Source organism: Narcine bancroftii, unplaced genomic scaffold (genome assembly GCF_036971445.1).
Source record: "Narcine bancroftii isolate sNarBan1 unplaced genomic scaffold, sNarBan1.hap1 Scaffold_564, whole genome shotgun sequence".
Taxonomy (NCBI): Eukaryota; Metazoa; Chordata; class Chondrichthyes; order Torpediniformes; family Narcinidae; genus Narcine; species Narcine bancroftii.
In genome coordinates, this window is record NW_027212099.1 from 17,443 (window position 1) to 40,516 (window position 23,074).

Sequence of the window (23,074 nt, forward strand, 5' to 3'; positions counted from 1 at the left end):
CAAATGCTCATCGATCCTATCCTTAAGAATCCTCTCTAATAGTGTGCACACCCCTGACGTAAGCCTCACTGGTCTAGAATTCCCAGGATTCTCCCTATTACCTTTTGAAGCAAAGGGACTAAATTTGCCATTCTCCCATCCTCCAGCACCTTTCTCTGTGGCCAAAGAGGAATTGCGTCGGGGGCTTAACAATCTTAATGTTTTTAAGAAAATCCAACACTTCCTCTTCCTTAATCTCTACATCGTCCAACACACAAGCCTGTTCTATTTCGACCTCGCCCTGATCAAGGTCTCTTTTCTTGTGATTACTGAAATAAAGTATTCATTTAGGACTTCCCCAACCACCTCCACCTCCAGGCATGTTGCCTCCTTTATTCTTTAGTGGCCCCACCTCCATTCCTGTCATCCTTCTGTTCCCCACATATGCTTTGAACGCCTTGAGGTTCTCATTAATCTTGTGTGCCAAGGCATTCTTACTCCCCATTTAAGCTCTCCCAAGTCTTATGCTCCTCCTTGGCTATGATAAACTTCTCATGAGCCCTTCCTGCTTCCTCCTTCCTCTTGACCAGCTGCCTCACCTATTTTGTCATGTTAATGGTTCATTGTGTACAAATTGGCTGAAACATCTTGCAATCAGTAAGTACCATAGTACCAATTATCCTTCGATGCTATTGAAGTAGAAACCTGTTCTTGGTGCCTGACAGTAAACAGAAACTTAGGAAGGAGGAACTGCTTCTCCCAGAGAGAAATTCTCTACTCAAGGAAGCAAGGGAGATGGTCTCATTAAATGCATTGAAGACGCATAATATTTTGAATAAATGGGTCATGGGGAGCAGGCAGGTAGCTGGAGCTAAAACCACAGCCAGATCAGCTGTGATCTTGTTGACTGGCATAGTGATCTCAATGAACCAAATGGCCTCTGCCTGCTCCTGTTTCTTGTGTCAACCTTCATCCTCTGGTTTTGTGTTTCCTCTGCAGTGCCTGCCATTGAAAGGACGGGTCCAGAAGATCCTTCACTGGAGATGGGGGGATCCTCCGCAGCCTGTCCCAGTGCCCAGGCCTCCTGATGCCAACCCGGAGGACTCTCCACCCAAGCCACTGCATGGCCGGCCGGAGCGGGAGTTTTTTGTGAAGTGGGCTGGCTTGTCGTACTGGCACTGTTCCTGGGTCACAGAGCTGCAGGTGGGTTGTGGTCATCTTCGGTGGCGTGGCCAGGGCAGTATCAACATAGCCTAGTCTGAATATTGCTCTATCTGTGCCATCCCCTCAGTCCCACGGTAAGTTCACCAAGGGTTCAGAGTCCTGGCAGAGTTTTGGGGTCAATGCATCTCTTTGGAGTCATGATAAGGGGACTGTACATAGTGAATGGCAGAGCTTTTCAAGCATTGACATACATAGAGATATGGGGACCCTGTCCACAGTTTATTGAAAGTGACCACCCAAATAAATCGTTGGTAAGCCTGGTATGCTTGGCTTCATTGAACAGGGTATTGAGTACAAACGTGAGGTTATGTTGCAGCAATATAAAACTCTGGTTCAGCCCCCCATGGAATACTGTGTGCAATTCTGGTCACCCCATTTCAGGAAGGATATGAGGCTTTGGAAAGGGGACTAAAGAGATTTACCAGGATGTTGACCTGTTTAGAGGCTTTGAACCGATCGGGAGAGATTAGACCAACTTTTCTCTTGAGCACCGGAGGCTGAGGGGAGGCTTGATGAAGGTTTATAAAATCATGAGAGGTATTGATAGGGTGGACTGTCAGAATTTTTGGGGATAAAATCATTATACACAAGAGGAAGTCCATTTCAAGTGAGAGGGAGAAAGTTGATGTGTGGGGCATATAGTTTTGCACAGTGGTGGGCACCTGGGACAGGCTAGCATGGATAGTGGTGGTGGACACTGACACAATCATGTTGTTTCAGAGGTTTCTAGATCAATACAAGAATTGATGAGGATGGAGGGGTACCTATCTGAGGCAAGGAGTAGATTATTTTGTTTGATTTGGGCATCACGTTCAGCACAGGCATGTCTGTTTTCATGCTGTCTGATATTTGTAAGTGGTTGCTGGGCATGCCAAAGTGTTTGGGAGGTGTTGCTTGGTACATCTGGAGCCCCAGAACTTTGGTGATTCGCATCATTAATCCACCCGCTTATTGGGTTCCCACAGCTGGAGATTTACCATTCAGTGATGTTCCGCAACTATCAACGGAAGACTGACATGGACGAGCCTCCTCCATTTGATTACTGCTCCGGGGACGAAGACGGCAAGAGTGAGAAGCGGAAGGCCCATGACCCTCAGTACGCTGCCATGGAGGAGAGGTTCTACCGCTACGGGATAAAACTGGAGTGGATGACCATCCACCGTATCCTGCAGCACAGGTGGGGTTACCAGTGACGGATTGTTGTCAGTTTCTGTTCAGGAACCTGAGAGCAGGAGGAGGCCTAATCTGTCAGATCACCGACATTGTCGCACCCCATTCACTTGCTTTGTGAAAATAGAAAAACTAGCTTGGGTTTGAGGGAAGCCCCAGCCCTTCAAGGCAGAGACTAACATGTGGCTTAGGAAGATTTAGAGTGATAGTGGGACAAGCGATGAGTTTGGGTGGGCATTTTGGTTTGCCTGTTGGGGCAAAGGGCTTGTTTCTTTTTCAATCTTTTTATTAATCAGAGGTAAACAATACACGAGAGAACAAGAGTACATAATCAAGAAAGAAAGAAAAATCACTATGACATCATACGATATAACATATTGCATTACACCACAATTAATGAATATGTTCTCATCTCAAAGTGAAATCTTCAAAAAAAGAAAAAAATTAATTGTATAAAACTCCACCTAATCTAAGAAAAAAAGCCTATCCTGAGGATTTATTTATAAAAATTAATTGTCTGGTTTTCACCAACAAAGAGAAAATATAGACCAGAATGGAAAATAATTATACTGATTAATTCATGTGGAAATAATTTATAAAAGGTCGCCTCGTCTCTTCAAATTTAACAGAAGTTATCAAATTTATGACTCCTAACTTTCTCTAAACGTTAGCATGACATAATTTGAGAGAGTCATTGGGTCAAAGTAGGTGGATTGGATTAGAATCTTTCCATTTAAATAAGATAGCTCTTTTCGCCAGCAATGTAGAAAAGGCTGCAACACGTTGTGTGTAAGTGGGAACGTCCCACTTCTGGAAGTATAATTCCAAAAATAGCAATTAATAGCTGACAAAGTCTTAAAAATATCCAATGCCTCTCCAACATAGGGCATGACCGAAACATACGAGTTAGAGAGGCCATTTCTGATTCAAAGGGCCTGTTTCCATGCTGTAAAACTCTGCCCTCACAGCCAGTTGTTCAACCATGGAATTACATTGAATGTGTGGCACAGAAAAGACTACTCAGTCTGTCTGACCAAGGCCAGTGTTTTTTGTGTCTGGTAACTGTACGCATCCCCCCCCCCCCCACCTTCAGCATGCCCCATCAACCTTTTCTAATTTGACCAGGTATGTCCACTTGAGGAGTGATCTAATTGATACATTTTTTATTATTTGCTTTTTTCTCTTTTTGTTCTCCTCTTGAGTGTTTTATGCACTGAATTTTCTCCCCATTTAGAAAATTGTTTACGGCTTTGTTCATTATACTCAAGTGCATGACCATACACTTCCCCATGCTGTATTCCATCTGTCACTTCTTTGCCAATTCACCCAACCTGTTCAAGCCTTTCTGCAGACTCCCTGCTTCCTCTGCACCACCATCCTCTCTGACACCCACAAACCTGGCCACAAAACCATCAATTCTGGCATTGAAACAGACTGGAGGAGTGCAGGTGGCTTCACCCATTGGTGTAACTTCCCCCCCTCTGCCTCTTTCACACTTGCAGCATTGACAGGAGAGGAAACTACCACTACCTAGTGAAGTGGAGGGATCTACCATATGACCAGGCCACCTGGGAGGAGGACGAGCTGGAAGTCCCAGATTACGACTCTGTCAAAGTTGCATACTGGAATCACAGGTAGGGGGTGGGGATGTGTATATGTGTGGGGCGGGGGAATGGGGACGAGGATTCTCATGGCGAATGGATCCATTAGTATTGCATTAACCTCTGCATCCTTCATCTCAAGGGTATGGGAAGTATACTGGCATATGCTCTTTGGAAAGCTGGTCCAACTTGTGCTTTGATTCCAACAGCCTCCCACAATTTGGTTAGTTGTTGCTTGCTTCCTGCATACATGACTTTTAATGCTGTTTTGCTTCTCCTGCAGGGAGATGATCACTGGGGAGGATCCCACCAGACCCAAGAAAACCAAGAATTTCAAGAAAATCAAGGAGTTTTTGGCAGATAATCCTCCTAGCTCTCCTGTAGTGGAGGTGAGTGAGGAATGGAAGCGGTGGTCTGAAATGCATTGTAATTACTATGAATCTTTAAAATACACACTCCCCTACATATATTTTGAATATGATGCACTTTGGGGGAGAAGGGTGGTAAATAACATTCAACGGTGTGAGCTGAGAGCCCATTAACCAGCTGTGTTTGATTAGAAGGTTAGTAATTAAAGACTTAAAGGTTATTAACATACAGCACGTACACAGGCCCTTCTGGCGCTGTAAATAGCAATTATTGGGTGGGTGAATGTGGTAACCGCTTCGCTAACCGTGCCAACCCATTCTGATCCTTAGGAATGCTTCTGGAATCTGGCACAAAAAAGAATGGTGAGTTGAGCAGCATCTATGGGGTTGGGGGGAGGTTATCGTTGCCATTTCGTGTCGAGACACTGCACTCAGGCTTGGAATACTGACCATCTGAAGCAGGCAAGAAGGGAGAGACGACATTTGTCAGCTTGTTTCCAACCATGCTGAATAATTCTTCCCAGAATTGCATTGTCATTGTTCAATTGTTCTTTTTTTCTTTACCCACAGCCAACAATTAAATATGAGGTGCAGCCGGATTTCATCACAGTCACAGGTGGAACCTTGCACATGTATCAGCTGGAGGGTCTAAACTGGCTCCGATTCTCCTGGGCACAAGGCACTGATACCATCTTGGCTGATGAGATGGGACTGGGCAAGACCATCCAGACCATCGTATTCTTGTATTCCTTGTATAAAGAGGTAAAGCCAGACTTGTTCTCCCTGCTATTGGTGGAAGCAAGCTCTATGTGGGGAAAATAAGAGCAGCTTTTTACGTCTCTAATCTTTCTTTCGTTCGTTGGGATCATGGCTGATCAACTTCCTTTTTATAAACAAACTATCAGTCTGGTATTCAAAGTTGCTAGTTGGCTGAGAGTCATTGCATTTTATGCCAAGAATACTTAAATTTTCTACTTTATCAATACACTGATTCACAAAAAGTTCAAATAAATTGCTTCTCAATCTTTCAGATTTAAGCAATGTGGCCTAGATTGTATAATCTCTCGGAGTCCCAGGTGCCATTGCTGCAAATCTGCACAATGCACCCTTGCTTCCTCCAGTCCCGGTGAATGTATCCTTGAATGTGATCCCTGGACTGCTCACATGTAGCCTGACCAAACTTTTGTATAATCACAGCATTAATTTCATCAACCAATCCTTTCTCCCTCCTCACCCATCCCCCCTTCCAACCGTAGACTTCTGCTCTCCAAATCTAAAAGGCAGCGTTCTTGGTGGGAGATGCTGCATTTGAGGGAAGGGAGGAGGAGGGCTGCAGGGAAGGTGAGGTGCAGATTACCATCGTAGGCTTGGAGAACTGTTGTTTTTCAGTTGTTGTGGAAGTTCTGTTTAAACTAATCGCCCTGGGGCTGATCATATCGAATCTGCCATTCTCTGTAAAGAGTTTGTATGTTCTCCCAGTGTGGGTTTCTTCAAGGTGCTTCAATTTTTTCCAATCTTTCAAAATGTATGGGAGTTGAAGGTTAATTGGGGTATTTGGGAGGCATGGGCTTGTGGGCTGGAAGGACTTGCTGCTGTTCTGTATGTCTAATTTTTAAAAAATTAAGCATTCTCTTTTCAGCAAAACCTGTAGCATGACCCATCTCGTATTAAGGTTTTGGTGATCACTCATGATCTCTGTTTACTAGTATAAGTTTTGTCTGGTGCTACAGGGAAGCATCATAGAACACAACAGCACATAAACAGGCCTGATCTCGTCTTGTCAAACTATTACTCTGCCTTGTCCAAATGACCTGCACCTGGAGCATAGTCCTCCACACCCCTCCCATCCACGACCTGTCCAAATGTTCTTTTAATGTTAAAATTAAGTCTGCATTCACCAGTTCAATTGGCAGAGCTCATTCCAAGCTCCCACCATTTTCCAAGCTCCCACCACTCTGTGTGTTAAGAAATTTCCCCCAAATGTTCCCTTTCAACAATTCACCATTCACCCTTAACACACATCTTCTAGTCTTGTCTCACCCAACTTCAGTTGAAAAAGCCTGCTTTCATTTACTCATCTCTATACCCTTCATAAATCTTCCCTCATTCTTATGTGCTCTAGGGAATAAAGTCCTAATCTGTTTAACCTTTCTCTGTAATTCAGTTCCTCAAGTCTTGGCAACATCCTTGTAAATCTCTGAAATCTTTTGATCTTATTGATATATTACCAGTAATCAGGTGACCAAAACTGCACACATTACTCCAAATTTGGTCTTGCTAAGGTCTTATGATGTGAAACGTAGCCAATTAAATACAGCTCGTGATTTTTCTCCCTGTAAATGTTTAATTTTATATACTTGAGCATTGTAATTTCGTTCTTCCCACTCCACAGGGACATACCAAAGGCCCCTTCCTGGTCAGCGCTCCCCTGTCTACGATCATCAACTGGGAACGAGAGTTTGAGATGTGGGCACCACACTTCTATGTGGTGACATACGCAGGGGACAAGGATAGCCGTGCTGTCATCCGGGAAAACGAGTTTAGCTTTGATGATAGTGCAGTTAAAGTCAGCAAGCGGGCAGTCAAAATCAGGGTAAGTAAGAGTTCTGATGCTACTCTGCAGAAGGCTGCGAAGTGAAGGGTTAATATCAGACTATTTGGTTACAGTAATGTTGAATGTAGAGCCCAGTGAAAACAACACAGAGGATCACGGCTCACATGAAAGTGACCCAGAAGCAACTACCCAGGGAGGGGAACGTTTTGAGCTCAATCTCACAGTGTGGAGCATGTTCACTTAAATAGTCAAACTGACCCAATTTTCTTCCTTTGTAGAATCAGGCGCAGGTGAAGTTTCATGTCTTGCTAACCTCGTATGAGCTGGTCACCATTGACCAGGCAGTTTTGAGCTCCATTAAGTGGGCCTGTCTAGTAGTGGATGAAGCACACAGATTAAAGAACAACCAGTCGAAGGTGAGTTAGAAGAGCATCTGCTTTCCTTTATACAGCATTAACAATTAGCAATAGGAAAGTGTGCTGACCAGCTGCATCATGGCCAGGTATGGGCATACCAATACCCTGCCAGTAATGTCAGGGTATTGGTATGCTTATACCACTGCCTAGGACATCACAGGTAAAACTCTTCACCATCAAGAAAATCTACATGGTGAGCAGCAGCAATCATAAAGGATGCACACCACCAAGGACGCACTCTGTTTTCACTGCTGCCATCAGGAAAAAGGTATAGGTGCCATCAGACTTGTACCACCAGGTTCAGGAATAGTTGATCCACCATTAGACTTCTCAACAACAGTCTTAATTAGATGCTCATTAATTTGCACATTATTTATTGCTGAATATTTTTTGTATAGTCAGTTTGTTTCTTTAGTTACATTTCTGTCTTTTGTATACAAATATTTTATCTTGAGTACAATTTACTCTACTGATAGTAGAAATTCTGCCTGAGCCCCCAGGAAAAAGAATATCAGGGTTGTATGTAATGCCATGTATGTAGTCTGACAATAAATTTGAACTTGAATAAGTTTTTCAAATGGAGACAGCACTGTCAATTATTGGCATTGCAAGTGACTCAAGTAAGGTATTGGTGGGGGGAACGGATGAGGGGGGAGTCATTATTCCATTTTAAGAGAGGTGGTAACTGAGAACTGCAACTCTGCAACTGGATCCTTGACTTTCTCATCGGAAGACCACAGTCAATACGAATTGGAAACAATGTTTCCTACTTACTGACCATCAACACAGGCACATCCCAAGAATGTGTCCTTAGCCCACTGCTCTACTCATTATACACTCATGACTGTGGCTAGGCACAAGTCCAATGTTGTCCACAAGTTTGTCGATGACACCACAGTTGTTGGCAGAATCACAAACTAATGAGTAAGCGAACAGGAGGGAGATAGATCAGGTCGTTGAATGGTGCATCAACAGCCTTGCACTCACCGTCAGCAAAACCAAGGAAATTATTGTGGACTTCTGGCGGAAGTCGGGGGAACACGACCCAGTCCTCATCAAGGGGTCAGTAGTGGAGAGGGTAAAGAACTTAAAATTCCTGGGTGTCAACATCTCCGCGGATCTGTCCTGGAGCCTCTACGTTGATGCAATCACAAGAAGGTTTGCCAGTGACTAAACTTTGTGAGGTGTCTGAAGAAATTAGTATGTCACCGAAGATTCTTGTAAACTTCTGCAGGTGCACCTTGGAGAGCATTCTGGCTGGTTGTATCACTGCCTGGTTTGGAGGTGCCAACACTCAGTACAAGAATAAACTCTAGGTGGTTGTTAACTAGGTCTGCAACATCACAGGCACCAGACTTCACTCCATTGAGGATATCGACATGAGGCAATGCCCTAAGAAAGCAGCCTCTATCCTCAAAGACCCCCACCACCCAGGCCATGCCCTCTCCACTCTGCTACTATTGGGGAAAAAGGTACAGGAGCCTAAAAGCAAGCACTCAACGGCACAAGGACAGCTTCTTCCCCGCTGCCATCAGATTATTGAATGTTCAATGAACCAAAGACACTGCCTTACTTTTCGTGCACTTTTAAATTTTTTATAGTAATGTCTAAGTTGCTTAATAATATGAATGTCTGCATGATGATGCTACCATAAAACACCAAATTTCATGACTTGTTCATGACAATAAATTCTGATTTTGACATCCACAGAAATAACCTGAAGGAAATACAGAACCACTTTTGTACTGACGGGATAATGCTTGCTTAGTTTTTCAGAGTGCTGAATGGTTACAAAATTGATTGGAAACTGTTGCTGACAGGAACACCTCTGCAGAATAATCTGGAGGAACTCTTCCATTTGCTCAACTTTCTGACGCCCGACCGCTTCAAGTAAGTGTCGTTTTACGACGATGGGTTAAGAATCTTTTGCCTGACATTGGGGCATCCCAAACTGCTCTTTAACCAGTGGATTACAGTCCGCGCTCTCTTCAACACAGTGGATTTGCAAAAAGCAAAACCCCCTCAATACATCATGTAATGAAGGTCGGGTATTCTATCCTTTGGAGTGTCAGCTAAGGGATACATACTGTTCAGGACCCTCTTGTTTGAACTAATGGCATCTATGTAAGGGAAGTGTGGCTTATTGTCTCTGTACAAAATGAGCTTCAATCTAGTTGACATAGTCAAATTTCTGGAGTTACACCAACCCACTTAGAGGTAAAAGGCAGAGTGGGATAAACTGAAAGTCTGAAGCTTACTCCAATGTTTAAAGTATTTTTAATGGTTAGAATGTATCAATCCACAAAGATGGGAAAACTACTTTGCTGGAGTGAATTGCATTCTGCTAAATAGGCTGTACTAACACTGCTGTCAGAATCTGACAGTAAGTGTCCTGATGGCCTGCTTGGAGCTGAAACGGGGAAGAATTGCTCTGCTACTCCAGCATTGCATTAGGGGCAACCACCATCTGAACACTGATTTCTACCAACGTCCATGGGCGCATTTATTGAGTCACTCATCAGATGGGATGTGTGATTCTATGACCTCTGGCCAAGGACAGAATGATGGACTCAGTCAAACAGCTTGAAAAAATAAGTTGCCTTTGCTGATCTCAGTTGGGTGACCAAAAATTTCTTGCTCAAACCTCTCCATTTTGCTCCATGCTTTCAGAAGCTTCTTGAAGTGACCATTAATAATCAGCACTAAATATTGTTAGATGGATTGCTGTAATCTCCCTTTGTGAGATGGTCTTGTTTCATTTGCTGTTTGGAGTTTAAGAACATTGCTGTGGGTCATTTCATAGAGAGGTTGCAGAGGAGATTTTCAAGGATGCTGCATAGATTGGAGAGTATGCCTTGTGAGGATCGGATGAGTGATCGTGGTCTTTTCTCCTTTGAGTGAAGGAAAATAAGGGGGGACAGATAGAGGTGTATCGATGATGAGAGACATTGGACGTGTGGCTGACCAGAAGCTTTTTTCCCCAGAGCTAAATGGCTAATTCAAGGGGCATGGTTTTAAAGTGGTTGGGAGGAGGAGGGGGAGATGTAAGAGACAAGTTTTTTTAATAAAATTTTTTATTTTTCACATTATAAAACACATTGATCAAGATACATACATTTTTCTTTTCAAATATATAGTGTCGTTTTCTCCCCCCTCCCTCTTCCCATCCCACCCTCCCTACCTCCCCTCCCATTCATTTAAAGTACAGAATCTAAGATACATTAAACCCATCAAACAATGTTGTCACTCAATAAAAATTAACAAGAAATTCCACTGAGTCAATTCTTTTCATTTCCTTCTCCTTCTGTCATTTTAGGTGGTAGATGTCCCCGGTAGGTTTTCTCTATTGTGTTTCATGTATGGCTCCCATATTTGTTCAAATATTGTAATATTATTTCTTAAATTATATGTTATTTTTTCTAATGGAATACATTTATTCATTTCTATATACCATTGTTGTATTCTCAAGTTATCTTCTAATTTCCAGGCTGACATAATACATTTTTTTGCTACAGCTAGGGCTATCCTAACAAATCTTTTTTGTGCACCATCCAAATCAAGTCCAAATTCTTTGTTTTTTATGTTATTTAGGAGGAAGATCTCTGGGTTTTTTGGTATATTGCTTTCTGTGATTTTATTTAATATCTGGTTTAGATCTTCCCAAAATTTTTTCACTTTCTCACACGTCCAGATTGCATGAATTGTTGTTCCCATTTCCTTTTTACAGCGAAAACATCTGTCAGATACTGTTGGGTCCCATTTATTTAACTTAGCCTGTGTATCCAGTTATATTGTATCATACGTAACCTCGTGTTTATTGTATTTCTCATAGTTCCAGAGCATAACTTGTCCCATGTTTCCTTCTTTACGTTTAAATCTTGTTCCCATTTTTGTTTAGTTTTACCATTTGTTTCCTCATTCTCCTTTTCTTGCAGTTTAATATACATATTTGTTATAAATTTTTTGATTATCATTGTGTCTGTAATCACATATTCAAAATTACTTCCCTCTGGTAACCTCAGACTGCTTCCCAATTTGTCCTTCAAGTAGGATTTCAGTTGGTAGTATGCCAACACTGATTCTTGAGTTATATTTATCCTTCATTTGTTCAAAGGATAGTAATTTATTTCCTGAAAAGCAATTTTCTATTCTTTTGATCCCTTTTTTCTCCCATTCTCTAAAGGAAAGGTTATCTATTGTAAAAGGGATTAGCTGATTTTGCGTCAGTATTAGTTTTGGTAATTTGTTTTATTCCTTTCTACATGAATCTTCCAAATATTGAGCAGATGATGTAATACTGGAGAATTCCTACATTGTACCAATTTTTCATCCCATTTATATAATATATGTTCAGGTATCTTTTCCCCTATTTTATCTAGTTCTAATCTAGTCCAATCTGGCTTTTCCCTTGTTTGATAAAAATCTGATAGGTATATTAATTGTGCGGCTCTATAATAATTTTTAAAGTTTGGCAGTTGTAAGCCTCCTTGTTTATACCATTCTGTTAATTTATCTAGTGCTATCCTCGGTTTCCCCCTTTCCATAAAAATTTCCTTATTATTTTCTTTAACTCCTTGAAGAATTTCTCCGTCAAGTGTATTGGCAATGGCTGAAATAGGTATTGTATCCTTGGGAAAATGTTCATTTAAATACAGTTTATCCTTCCTATTAGTGTTAGTGGTAAGTCTTTCCAATGCTCTAAGTCGTCCTGTAATTTTTTCATTAGTGGATAATAATTGAGTTTATATAGATGGCCGAGGTTTTTATTTATTTGTACACCGAGGTATCGTATTGCTTGCATTTGCCATCTGAATGGTGATTCCTTCTTAAATTTTGAGAAATCCGCATTCATTGGCATTGCTTCACTTTTATTTGCGTTAATCTAGTAACCCGACACCTCTCCATATTCCTTCAATTTCTTATGTAATTCTTTTATTGATATTTCTGGTTCTGTTAAGTATACTATAACGTCATCTGCAAATAAACTGATTGTATATTCCTTGTCTTTTATTTTTATCCCTTTTATTTTCTGTTCTTATCAATTCTGCTTGTGGTTCTATAGCTAACGCGAACAATAAGGGTGATAGTGGGCATCCCTGCCTTGTTGATCTGCTTAAGTTAAATTGCTTTGATATATATCCATTTACTGTCACTTTCGCCAATGGCCCCTTATATAATGCTTTAATCCAATTAATATACTTCTCTGGTAAACTGAATTTTTGTAATACTTTGAATAAATAATTCCATTCTACTCTGTCAAAGGACTTCTCTGCGTCTAAGGCAACTGCTACTGTTGAAGCTTTATTCCCTTCTACTGCATGAATTAAGTTAATAAATTTACAAATATCGTCTGTTCGTCTTTTTTTAATAAATCTAGTTTGGTCTAGATTTACTATTTTTGGTACATAGTCAGCTAATCTGTTTGCTAATAGTTTAGCTATTATCTTATAATCTGTGTTAAGTAAAGATATTGGTCTATATGACGCTGGTGTGAGTGGATCTTTCCCTGTCTTTGGTATTACTGTAATTATTGCTGTTTTACATGACTCTGGTAAGCTTTGTGTTTTATCAATCTGGTTGATTAATTCCAGAAGGGGAGGAATTAATAAATCTTTAAATGCGTCTTTTTTTAATAAATCTAGTTTGGTCTAGATTTACTATTTTTGGTACATAGTCAGCTAATCTGTTTGCTAATAGTTTAGCTATTATCTTATAATCTGTGTTAAGTAAAGATATTGGTCTATATGACGCTGGTGTGAGTGGATCTTTCCCTGTCTTTGGTATTACTGTAATTATTGCTGTTTTACATGACTCTGGTAAGCTTTGTGTTTTATCAATCTGGTTGATTAATTCCAGAAGGGGAGGAATTAATAAATCTTTAAATGTTTTATAGAATTCTATTGGGAATCCATCCTCTCCTGGTGTTTTATTATTTGGTAGTTTATTATTATCTCTTGTATTTCTACTATTTCAAATGGTTCTGTTAATTTATTTTGTTCCTCTATTTGTAATTTTGGTAATTCAATTTTAATTAAAAATTCATCTATTTTGTCTTCTTTCCCTTCGTTTTCAGTTTGGTATAATTGTTCGTAGAATTCTCTGAAGTTTTTATTAATCTCTGTTGGATTATATGTGATTTGTTTGTCTTTTTTCCTTGATGCCAATACCATTCTCTTAGTTTGTTCTGTCTTAAGCTGCCAAGCTAGAATTTTGTGCGTTTTTTCTCCTAGTTCATAATATTTCTGTTTTGTCTTCATTATGTTCTTCTCCACCTGATATGTTTGTAGTGTTTCATATTTTATTTTTTTATCTGCCAATTCTCTTCTTTTAGTTGTGTCTTCCTTCATTGCTAATTCTTTTTCTATATTTACTATTTCCCTTTCCAACTGTTCTGTTTCTTGATTGTAGTCCCTCTTCATCTTGGTTACATAACTTATTATTTGCCCTCTAATGAACACTTTCATTGCGTCCCATAGTATAAACTTATCTTTCACTGATTCCGTATTTATTTCAAAGTACATTTTAATTTGTTGTTCAATAAATTCTCTAAAATCCTGACTTTTAAGTAGCATGGAGTTTAAACTCCATCTATACATTCTTGGAGGAATGTCCTCTAACTCTATTGTCAATATCAGGGGTGAGTGGTCCGATAATATTCTAGCTTTATATTCCGTTTTCCCAACTCTGTCTTGCATGCGAGCTGATAACAGGAATAGGTCTATTCTTGAGTATGTTTTATGTCTACCCAAATAATATGAATATTCCTTTTCCTTTGGGTGTTGTTTCCTCCATATATCCAAAAGTTGCATTTCTTGCATCGATTTAATTATAAATTTGGTTACTTTGTTCATTCTGTTAATTTTTTTCCCAGTTTTATCCATGTTTGAATCAAAATTAAGGTTGAAATCCCCTCCTATTAGTATGTTCCCTTGCGTGTCTGCTATCTTCAAAAAAATATCTTGCATAAATTTTTGATCTTCTTCGTTAGGTGAATATACATTGAGTAAATTCCAAAACTCCGAATATATCTGACATTTTATCATTACATATGATCTATTATTTCCTCTTCTATTTTAATTGGTACATTTTTACTGATTAATATAGCTACTCCTCTAGCTTTTGAATTATATGACGCTGCTGTTACATGTCCTATCCAATATCTCTTTAATTTCTTGTTATCCATTTCAGTTAAATGTGTTTCTTGCACGAATGCTATATCAATTTTTTCTTTTTTCAGTAAATTTAGCAGTTTCTTCCTTTTGATTTGGTTATGTATTCCGTTAATATTTAAAGTCATATAGTTCAACGTAGCCATTTCATACGTTGTTTATCTTTCCTTTCCATTTCCTCATCATCACCTTTCCTTCTTATCCATTTCTGCTTTCTTGTTTTGAACACTTTATAAGACAACATTTCTAAAACATCAAACATTTCCCTTATTCTCCTATCTAAAATTTCTTTAACCTCACTATCCCCTCCCCTTCCTGAGTTGCCCTTTATCCCTTGTCGGGCAACCACATCTCCCCTCTCCATTTGGATTTGCGAATTCACTCGCAAGCGTCAACTGATTTCGCAGTGACCGTAACTCCTCCCCACCTAGCCCCCCCAGAAAAGATTTCAATTTTCATATATAACAAAGGTCACTCTCTTAATTCCCTCCTTACTGTCTCTCTTCCCTTTCTTTTCCTTATTAATTCTTATCTATACTCTATATATATTTTCCTCTAAATACGGATACACTCATGTACACACATATATACATACACACACACACATACATATAGTTCGTGATCATTTTTACTCTCGTTACATGTCTTCATCTCTCTGCCTGTTTTGTAGTTGTTCTGCAAATTTTCGTGAATATTCCGAGAATAGTCTGTTTTGCTGCCCTGGAATAACTATTTTAAGTACCGCTGGGTACTTTAGCATAAATTTATATCCTTTTTTCCATAGGATCGCTTTTGCTGTATTAAACTCCTTTTTCTTCTTCAGGAGTTCAAAACTTATGTCTGGATAGAAAAAAAAAATATTGACCTTTGTATTCCAGTGGCTTTTTGTCTTCTCTTATTTTCGTCATTGCTTTCTCCAATATATTCTCTTGTTGTATATCTTAAGAATTTTACTAAAATGGATCTTGGTTTTTGTTGTGGCTGTGGTTTCGGGGCTAATGTTCTATGCGCCCTTTCTATTTCCATTTCTTCCCATAATTCTGGTCTTCCTAGGACCCTGGGGATCCACTCTTTTATAAATTCTCTCATATTCTTGCCTTCTTCATCTTCCTTAAGGCCCACTATCTTTATATTATTTCTTCTATTATAATTTTCCATTATATCTATCTTTTGAGCTAACAGCTCTTGTGTCTCTTTAACTTTTTTATTAGATTCTTCTAATTTCTTTTTTAAGTCCTCTACTTTCATTTCTATGACTGTTTCCCATTCTTCCACCTTGTCCACTCTTTTTCCTATATCTGACATGACCATCTCTATTCTATTCATTTTTTCTTCTGCACTTTTAATTCTTCTTTTTATTTCACTAAATTCTTGTAATTACCATTCTTTTACTGATTCCATATATTCTTTAAAAAAAAAATATCCATTGTCTTGCTTTTCCCTTCTTATTCCATTTCTCTATGTTCTTCTTCTTCCTCTGGGTTGGTCATCTGTTGTTTCCTTGTTTTCTTTTTACTCTTTTTTTCTTGTTCTCTTTATTTTCTATGTTCTCTTCCTGTTGTTATGTTGCAGCTGTCATCCTCAGCTGTGGAGATCGACTCCTCAGCTGGTCCCCCCTCCCGTCAGTGTTTTTTTTTCACGCGCATCGCACATACGCGACTCCTCGCGCATTGCGGTTGCGCACTTTTACTTGTCTCCGCGAGCCATTTTTGTGGTCCCGAGCTCGGGACTTCCACTGATCTTAGGGAGCGAGCTTCTCTCTCTGCGGCGGGCCTCCTCGGACAGGTAAGGCCTTCACCTTCTTCTTCCGACGTTCTTTCTTCTTCCCGTTGCTTTCGACTTTTCTTTCTTTGCTGCCATTTTCTTCCCACCTTTGCTTTCACTTTGTTTTAATTTTTATGCTTGTTCCTTTGTGTTTTGTGTTTTTTTTAAACTTTTCCGGAGAGGGCTGGAGTTCCTGACCACTCACTACTCCATCACGTGACTCCCCCTCTAAGAGACAAGTTCTTCGCGTAGAGAGTGGTGGGTGGATGGAATTAGCTGCGGGCAATGGTGGTAGAGGCAGGTAGAGTAGGATTTTTAAGAGGCTAAAGGGTAGATGGGACAGAAAAATTGAGGGTTGTGCAATAGGGAAATTCTGGGCAGTTGTTCGAGTAGGTTATATAACACTGGGCTGAAGGGCCTGAATTGTGCTGTAGATTTCTGTGTTCTATGATGTGAAAAATTTTTGATCTTTGTGGATTCATTAATTGTTCATCACCTGGCTTTCACTTCATATCTATTGCAGTAATCTCGAAGGCTTCCTCGAAGAATTTGCTGACATCTCGAAGGAGGACCAGATCAAGAAGCTCCATGACCTCCTCGGCCCCCACATGTTGCGACGTCTCAAAGCTGACGTCTTCAAGAACATGCCCTCCAAGACCGAACTGATTGTGCGGGTGGAGTTGAGCACAATGCAGAAGTAAGTAACTCTGGGATCCTGTGGCTCTGCAATTTGGCCTTGGTCCAAGACTGACACATTGGAGGAAGGAAAGATGGTGTAGGAAGGAAGCTTGGAGAACTCAAAGAACAGCATCTTCACCTCTGACTGCACACTTTGCAGCCTGTAGCCCCCTGCTCCGAATGTAACCGTAAGATGGCCATTCATTACATGTGTGGAAAGAGAAGCAGTTGACCTCAGAATTCTTATTATTTGTGATGAAGGGTCTTCAGCTTGAAATGTTAACTCTTTCACTTGCATGACTTGCTGAAGGTTTCTAACATTTTCTGTTTCCAGTTTATAATTACTAGCATCTGTATTTTCTTCTGCCATGAGCTTTGTTTACTTCATTTCCAGCTGGTTTTCTGTCTCATTGTTTGGTATTTCAATTTTCTCTCCCAGGCAAACTAAGGTACCCTTTTTAAAGCCCAGTCTCTCCTGGGTTTTTTTAATTGGATCAAGGACCTTCCCTTTTTGTTTTATCGTTTCTTTACTGCAACTTTAAAACTTGGTCAGCAGTTTCTCCTGCACCATAACTGACCTCGTCACTTCCAGTCATCTCCCTTCTACGGACTCTAACCTCATTGTTTTCCAACCCTGAACTGTCTGGTTCTACCTCCTACCCAAGATCCACAAACCCAATTGCTCCGGTTGAAACAAGAATTGCACTTGAACCTCAGCATCTTCGACTTTCTTGTTTTAACTCTGGAGAGTTGGATCTTTAATCTGAAACATTGATTCTGCTCTTTCCACAGGATGCTGCCATTTTCTGATTTTTTTTTTTGATTCAAGTTTCCAGAATCTTAATCAATTTATTTTCATTTCTTACATCTTTCAGTTTTGATGAAATGTCATTGGTTTGTTTCTCTCTCCACAAAAGCTGCCCGACTTCTGAGTATTTTTTTTATTCATATTTTTAGCAGCTGCAGAATTTTTGATCAGAGTGGAATGTTGGTTTATTTTGCTTTCGAATCCATGTGGCTTCCTGGACAGTTCAGAGCTTAAGGAGAGTGAATGTTATTCCCTTTCTTGCCTGACATTGAATCACTTGTTACAGATCTTTCACCATTGGTCAGCTGTGTTTCTGTGAATGTGATATCCAGCCAACCTTATCTTGAGTCAGCATCTAATTCCCATTCAAGTTAATTGTTGTATTTGTTCCCATCGTCCTTTCACTGCATTCCAAATAATAAGAACCTGCTGTATTTAAAGTGTTTCATCAGGATACTTTACAAAAATGGCAGCTCTATTACCAACACTTTTGCTGATCAAGACATTTTCTGCTTTTCAAATCCGACGCGGCATGGTTAACATAATGCTGGCATGATTAGCATAGCGGTTAGCGCATAGCTGTTACAGCGCAAAGTTGTTGTAGTACATCGACCCAGGTTTCAATCCAATGTGGTCCGTAAGGAGTTTGTACATTGTCCCCGTGTTTGCATGGGCTTTCTCCAGGTGCACCACTTTATTCCCACCCTTCAAAACGTACTGGGGTTGTAGGTTAATTGGGAAGCATGGGCTCATGGGCAGAAAGGGCCAGTTACTGTGCTGTATTTTTAAATTTAAAAGTACATCTAAATCTTTTCTTTTTTTCCTTAACCTTTCCTTTGCTAAGAATAATTGCAATTCTTTGAGATTTAAAAGGATGTTGCCGGGCACTTGAGGAACAGAGTTACAGGGAAAGATTAAACAGGACTTTATTCCCTGGAGCATGAGAGGAGAGATTTGATGTAAGAAATGATAAGGCGTATAGATAGAGTAAATGCAGGCTTTTTTTGCTGAAGTTGGTGAGACAAGAACAAGAGGACATGGGTAAAGGGTGTGAAAGGGGGAATTTCTTCACACAGAGAATGGTGGGAGTGTGGAATGAGCTGCAAGCTGAAGTGGTGAATATGGTTTCAATTTTAACATTTAAGAAAAATTTGGACAGGTACATGAATGAGAGTAGTATGGGGGATATGGTCTGAGTGCAGGTCATTAAGACGAAGTAAAATAATTAGTTTGGCGTGGACTAAATGAATTGAATGGCCTGTTTGTGTGCTGCAACATTCTATGGTTTCTACAGTCTCAGAGAAAGCAAAACAATACATAATGTTCATAACATCAATCCAGTATACCTCACCTGGGAAGATATCAGTCTCTTTTTATACATTGCAGCCTTGCTAATTAGAATTCTAATTCCTGGGAGACATGGGTGGGAGCAGGCTGGGAACAGAGAATTGGTGGGAAAAGGATGAAAGTTGTACTTCTATACTCTGTCCTGCTAGTCTTCTCATTGAACTTCAGTTCCTTTTCTCATGTCGGTCTGTGTAGAGATTTTTTTTAAAAAAACAGGTATTTATTCTCTGCCTTCTGGTGGAATAGCTCAGTCTGTACATTACTTCAGAGTGTGGGGCAGAAGCAAGACCTGGCACTTTAAATTATTAAATTTAAATTTGGACATACTACATGGTAACTGGCCCTCGAGCCCACGGCCCAATTAACCTACAATCCCCTTACTTTTTAAAGGGTTTGAGAAAACCGAAGCACCTGGAGGAAGTCCATGCAGACACGGGGAGAACAATGCTGGATTCGAATCCATGTTGCTGGCGCTATATAGTATCGTGTTAAGAATTTTACGCAAATTTTATATTAGCATGCATTGTACTACCAATCAGTTGCAGGTGCCATCGTCTTCTGATCAGAGACACTAATGTGTTTCCTATTCACTGGTTTGCAGGAAATATTACAAATTTATTCTGACAAGGAACTTTGATGCTCTCAACTCAAAAGGTGGCGGGAATCAAGTGTCGCTGCTGAACATCATGATGGATCTGAAGAAATGTTGTAACCATCCTTATCTCTTCCCTGTGGCTGCCATGGTATGTGGCTGCCATATTCTTTCCTTCCATTTTGCACTGTCTGGCATTATGCATTTTGTGTTGACACGCACACCCACTAATGGAGTCTTGCATTGCCTATTGTGAGCCTTTCCAGAAAAACAAGCAAGTGCCTCAGGGTGGTTGTGGGTTGGCGGGAAGAGGAAATTCTGATGCAACAATCAGAGGGAAGTACGTCAGAGGCCATTTACCCACTCTTGGAGCCTGGTCTTCCATTTAATCTAATCAATAGCAATCCATTTACTACTTGATCTGCTTTCTGATTATTTCAATCTTGAAAGATTTTGATGCTCTTTATGCAAAGGAATTTCCTAACTGCATCCTGGCTGCAATTTAAATATTACACCTTATTGCCATGCAAAATCCTTTTTGTTTTGAATACCTTTGGTCAGATCATTCCTCAGTCTTCTGCACTTTGGAGAAGGCAAGAATTTGTAATGTAACCTTCATGTTTGAGTATTGTTCTGATGAACCTCCTGGCACTGTCCTGCAATGCTCTGGTCTCCTTCCTCAAGCGTACTGGCCAGAGAAGAAGGAGCAGAGCTGGGTGATTGAAGTCTGAGGTGGGTTCAAGTGGTTCGACTTACTGGATTGAAGAACAGGGTTTCATGCAATGAGGAGATGAAATTGTGTGGGGTTCGATTGTAGGAGGCTTGGTAACCCAGTGGTCTGAGACTAGGAAGTGAAAGCATTCACAGGAATGATGACTGAATGGGGTTTAGTGCATGACAACATGGGTAAATAGAAAAGAAGGAAATGTCCTCTGGGTACTTCATGTAATAGGTTTTAAAGTTCAGTCACTGTCAAGTCACATTTATGGTCATCTGATTGCACAAGTGCAACCTGATGAAACAGTGTTCTCCGGTCCTCTGCGGAAAACATGCAGACACTCAACCAGACATAACTCGCATACAGGCAAACAATACATGTGCAGACAAATATTCATATATACAAATATTGTTTCATGAATATGAGAATCTTTGATGGTTAGTATGTGTAGTTCCTTAGCTGCCTGTGGGGAAAAAGCATTGGAAAATGCATTATACTGCACAGCAAAATCCCAACTTGGTAACCTAGTTAAGGATAAAGATTGGCATGGATGTTTGGGAGAAAGACTTTCTCTTTGGAATGCTTTATGCCCCACATTGAGGACAAATGGAGCCGTGTTTTAATATTTCGTCCAACATTCACTTTATCCAAGCGCAGAAATGCAGAGGAGCTCAACAGGTCTTGCAGCGTCCAGCTTCTCAGCAATTCTGTGTTTTTACTACGATCACAGCATCTGCAGACTTCAGTGATTCACTCCCATCTGAGCGCAGAGTCCATTCTCAGATTGAAGGCAGCAGCCTGGATTTTGAGCTTGAATCTCTGAAGCGGGATTTAAATGCACAGCCTCGAACTAGATGTGAGCAGCCTTGTGAGCCAAAGGTAACCTTTGGATCTGTGAAGCATGGGATGCAGTAAGCCAAAGTAAAGAGAGCACTTGAGTTGAGTTTCCTCCATTCCAACATGGAGATCGATCAATCGCTAGATTTTGTTTCTAATAAAAGCATTCATTGTTGACCCCAGAATATGTAAGTGGGTGATCCAGTATGTCTTTTTCCTTTTTTAATTGGTGAGTACAATGAAGGAAATGAAACTGAAAATACAATATCACATATGTTTATACATTAAGATGTATAAAACATCAAACAGTATAAACTCAGTTACCCCCATCCACTGTAGTGAGTGAAAATTTAAAAAAAAATCAAAATATATATATATATAAAATCCAACTAACCTACTCTAATTAAAGAAAAGAAAAAAAACTAACAAAAAGCAGGTGAGCAGCTTATCTCGAGAGTTGCGTATATTTTGTAGTGTTTGGTTCCTACTGTAAAACAAAAAACAAAGGTAAGACTATATCTCATCTGGAAGAGTAAATACAACTAATTGCATTAGAAACATTTACATCAAATGAAAATAAGACATAAAAGGTCGCCACATAGCTTCAAATTTCACCGATGAATCAAATACATGATCTAATTTTTTTCTAAACTTAGGCAAGAGAAAACCATTGAAAAACTGTTGGAGGCCTAGAATCTTTCCATTTGAATAAGATGGCTCTTCTCGCCAACATGTGGGGAAGGCCACAACCTGTTAAACGGGTACAGAAAATCTCCCTATGTCTGGGTCAATAATCCTGAAAAGAACAGTTATTGGATTGGGTCGTAGCTCCAATTAAAAATTTCTTTCCAATAGTTTTCTAAGGATAAACAAGACCAAAAACTGTCAATGTAGCCATATTAGATTTGCATCTGTCACAAATAAAGGTTTATTTCTATCCATAAGGATAGAAGTAAGAGCACAATGCTGGAGCAACTCAACAGTGTATTTTATATAGCAAAGATATAGATACCTGGTACATACTTCACTCATGGTGTCTGCAGACTTTTGTGCTTTACTCCTGATGGTTAGACACTGGGTTGAACACATTGATTTACTGACTGCATCAAATCAAACTGAGCAGGAGGCAGTGATTCACCAACTCTATGAAAGTTATCCAGTTATTTCTGCTTCCTCCTTACCCCCAATCTGTCTCTAACCTCTCAGCCTTTGAATAGCAGTGCCGCTTAGTTCACCACCATCATTGCCCACCTCTTTCAGCATCTTCCCTGCCAGCCCCATCCCCATTTCTACTGCTGTCTTCAACCATTTCAATCCACATCCACCAGTTATGACCCCACTTCTCAGCAGAAGTTGCTTTGTTTCTTTATCAAACTTACTTGCAGGCTTCACGGTAGTTTTAAAATGACAGGCATGTCATCTTTTACAGTGATCAGAGCATAGAACCATTGAATACTGCAGCACAGAGGTGGGCCCTTTGGCCCATCTTCATGCTGAACTATTATTCTGCCCCCAAACCATAGCCCTCCATGTCCCTCCCATCTGCAGACTTTGGTTTTACCACTCCAATCCACAGACACATTTCTTAAATGTTAAAATTGAGTCCACATTCACCACTTCAGCTGGCAGCTGGTTTCACACTCCCACCACTCTGAGGAAGTTTTCCCTAAACTTCCCTTTAAACATTTCCTTTATCACCCTTAACCTGTGTCCTCTGGTTCTTGTCTCACCTAACCTCAGTGGAAAAAGCCTGCTTGCATTTACTCTATCTGTACTCCTCATAATTTCGTATAGTCTTTACGAGCCTGAGGAAAAAAAATTGTTGATGCTTATCCAGTAAAACCCCTGG

General features: G+C 40.1%; 1 protein-coding gene across 1 annotated transcript in view; it reads left to right on the forward strand.

Annotated features, from left to right (window-relative positions):
- The window catches only part of LOC138750996 (chromodomain-helicase-DNA-binding protein 3-like), a gene marked incomplete at its 5' end in the record, with an annotated part of 45,141 nt that overhangs the window by 17,334 nt on the left and 4,733 nt on the right, over positions 1-23,074 (forward strand). Inside the window, 10 exons of the mRNA XM_069913089.1 lie at positions 979-1,182; positions 2,169-2,380; positions 3,876-4,007; positions 4,258-4,363; positions 4,913-5,104; positions 6,735-6,935; positions 7,175-7,312; positions 9,081-9,202; positions 16,769-16,942; positions 19,680-19,821. Coding sequence (XP_069769190.1) covers positions 979-1,182; positions 2,169-2,380; positions 3,876-4,007; positions 4,258-4,363; positions 4,913-5,104; positions 6,735-6,935; positions 7,175-7,312; positions 9,081-9,202; positions 16,769-16,942; positions 19,680-19,821 — 1,623 coding nt within the window. The remainder of the gene's footprint in view (positions 1-978; positions 1,183-2,168; positions 2,381-3,875; positions 4,008-4,257; positions 4,364-4,912; positions 5,105-6,734; positions 6,936-7,174; positions 7,313-9,080; positions 9,203-16,768; positions 16,943-19,679; positions 19,822-23,074) is intronic.